The sequence below is a fragment of the Apis dorsata genome, unplaced genomic scaffold, assembly GCF_000469605.1.
Source record: "Apis dorsata unplaced genomic scaffold, Apis dorsata 1.3 scaffold_416, whole genome shotgun sequence".
Classification (NCBI taxonomy): domain Eukaryota; kingdom Metazoa; phylum Arthropoda; class Insecta; order Hymenoptera; family Apidae; genus Apis; species Apis dorsata.
In genome coordinates, this window is record NW_006263671.1 from 47,812 (window position 1) to 49,024 (window position 1,213).

At 21.4% G+C, this 1,213-nt stretch overlaps 1 protein-coding gene across 1 annotated transcript in view; it reads right to left on the reverse strand.

The window, feature by feature from the left end:
- Nucleotides 1-1,213, reverse strand: part of LOC102677118 (vacuolar protein sorting-associated protein 13C-like) — a 16,282-nt gene that overhangs the window by 11,233 nt on the left and 3,836 nt on the right. The window contains 5 exon segments of the mRNA XM_031512315.1: nucleotides 10-110; nucleotides 187-326; nucleotides 397-627; nucleotides 712-844; nucleotides 1,036-1,211. Of these exon segments, the coding sequence (XP_031368175.1) occupies nucleotides 10-110; nucleotides 187-326; nucleotides 397-627; nucleotides 712-844; nucleotides 1,036-1,211 (781 nt within the window).

Consider the following 1,213-nt stretch of genomic DNA (forward strand, 5'->3'; position numbering starts at 1 on the left):
ATTCTTTACCAGGAGGAATAGGCGGATCATCTTCTTTTATTGTTTTCCATTGTAAAATCTTGTAACATGTACTCTCTATGAAGTTGAAGAGATTATCGTTTTCAAAAATGCTAAAAAAATATTATCTATTATACATATTTTCTTTTATTACCTGATAAAAAAAAAAATATATAAATATATATTTACTTAATTAAATTATACCAATATTCTCGTATCTTTAATAATGCAGGTTTATGAACATTAATATTAATATTTAATATGTTTATAACAAGAGATCGTTCAATATTTTTAAAGTGAGATTTGAAATCAGGACAATTTGATTTGACCTAAAATATATATAATATCAATATAAAGAAATTAAAGAAATAAAAAAAAGAAAATTTCATCACAAAGTACCTTACGATATGATACAATAAAAACTTCGTGTGGTTCTTCGGTAGATATTAATTCTAAATATGAACCAGTTATTCCCACATTTGTTTTATCTATCAAAAGAATAGATCCTATTCCAAATTGTATGGCAGGTCCATATTCCATTATTGCAATTTCAAAATATAATGTATGCAATCTCAAATTTAAATAAGGTTCTTCTTTTCTATAATGTATGATTCCCAAGTGAATTGATAACTAAACATTTAAAAGTATCATTATATTGCAAAATTTAAAATATTAAAGTTAAAACAAAGATATAATATAAAACATATACAACACCTCTCCAATAGCAAATCTTAATAAGAGATTGATATGATTATATGGAGACACATTATCATCGAATCCAGATAAACTTATAGTTTTTGATAATAATTCCAAATCTTCTTCACTAATTTCGGAAGATACAATACTTCTGTTATATAAAAAATCTTTTTTAGATATAATATATTTATAATAAGATAATTATACTTTATAAAAATATTTAAAAATATTTTTTGTTTATATACATATGTATATTATTATATATATTGTTTATATACATATATATATTAGAATTTAAACTTAATTTTATATATGATATAATTTATAATTTTATATTGTTACCTATCTAGTTTTTGAACATGATTTGTCAAAAGATCCTTAGTCACGTGCGTAAATTTGTTTTCCATCATTTCAATTGATGATAGACATATATTACGTTGTACATTTTTAAGTTCTTCCATCGATATGAAAATCTTATTCAAATTTTTTTTGGAAATATATTGTTTTAAATTGATTTTGT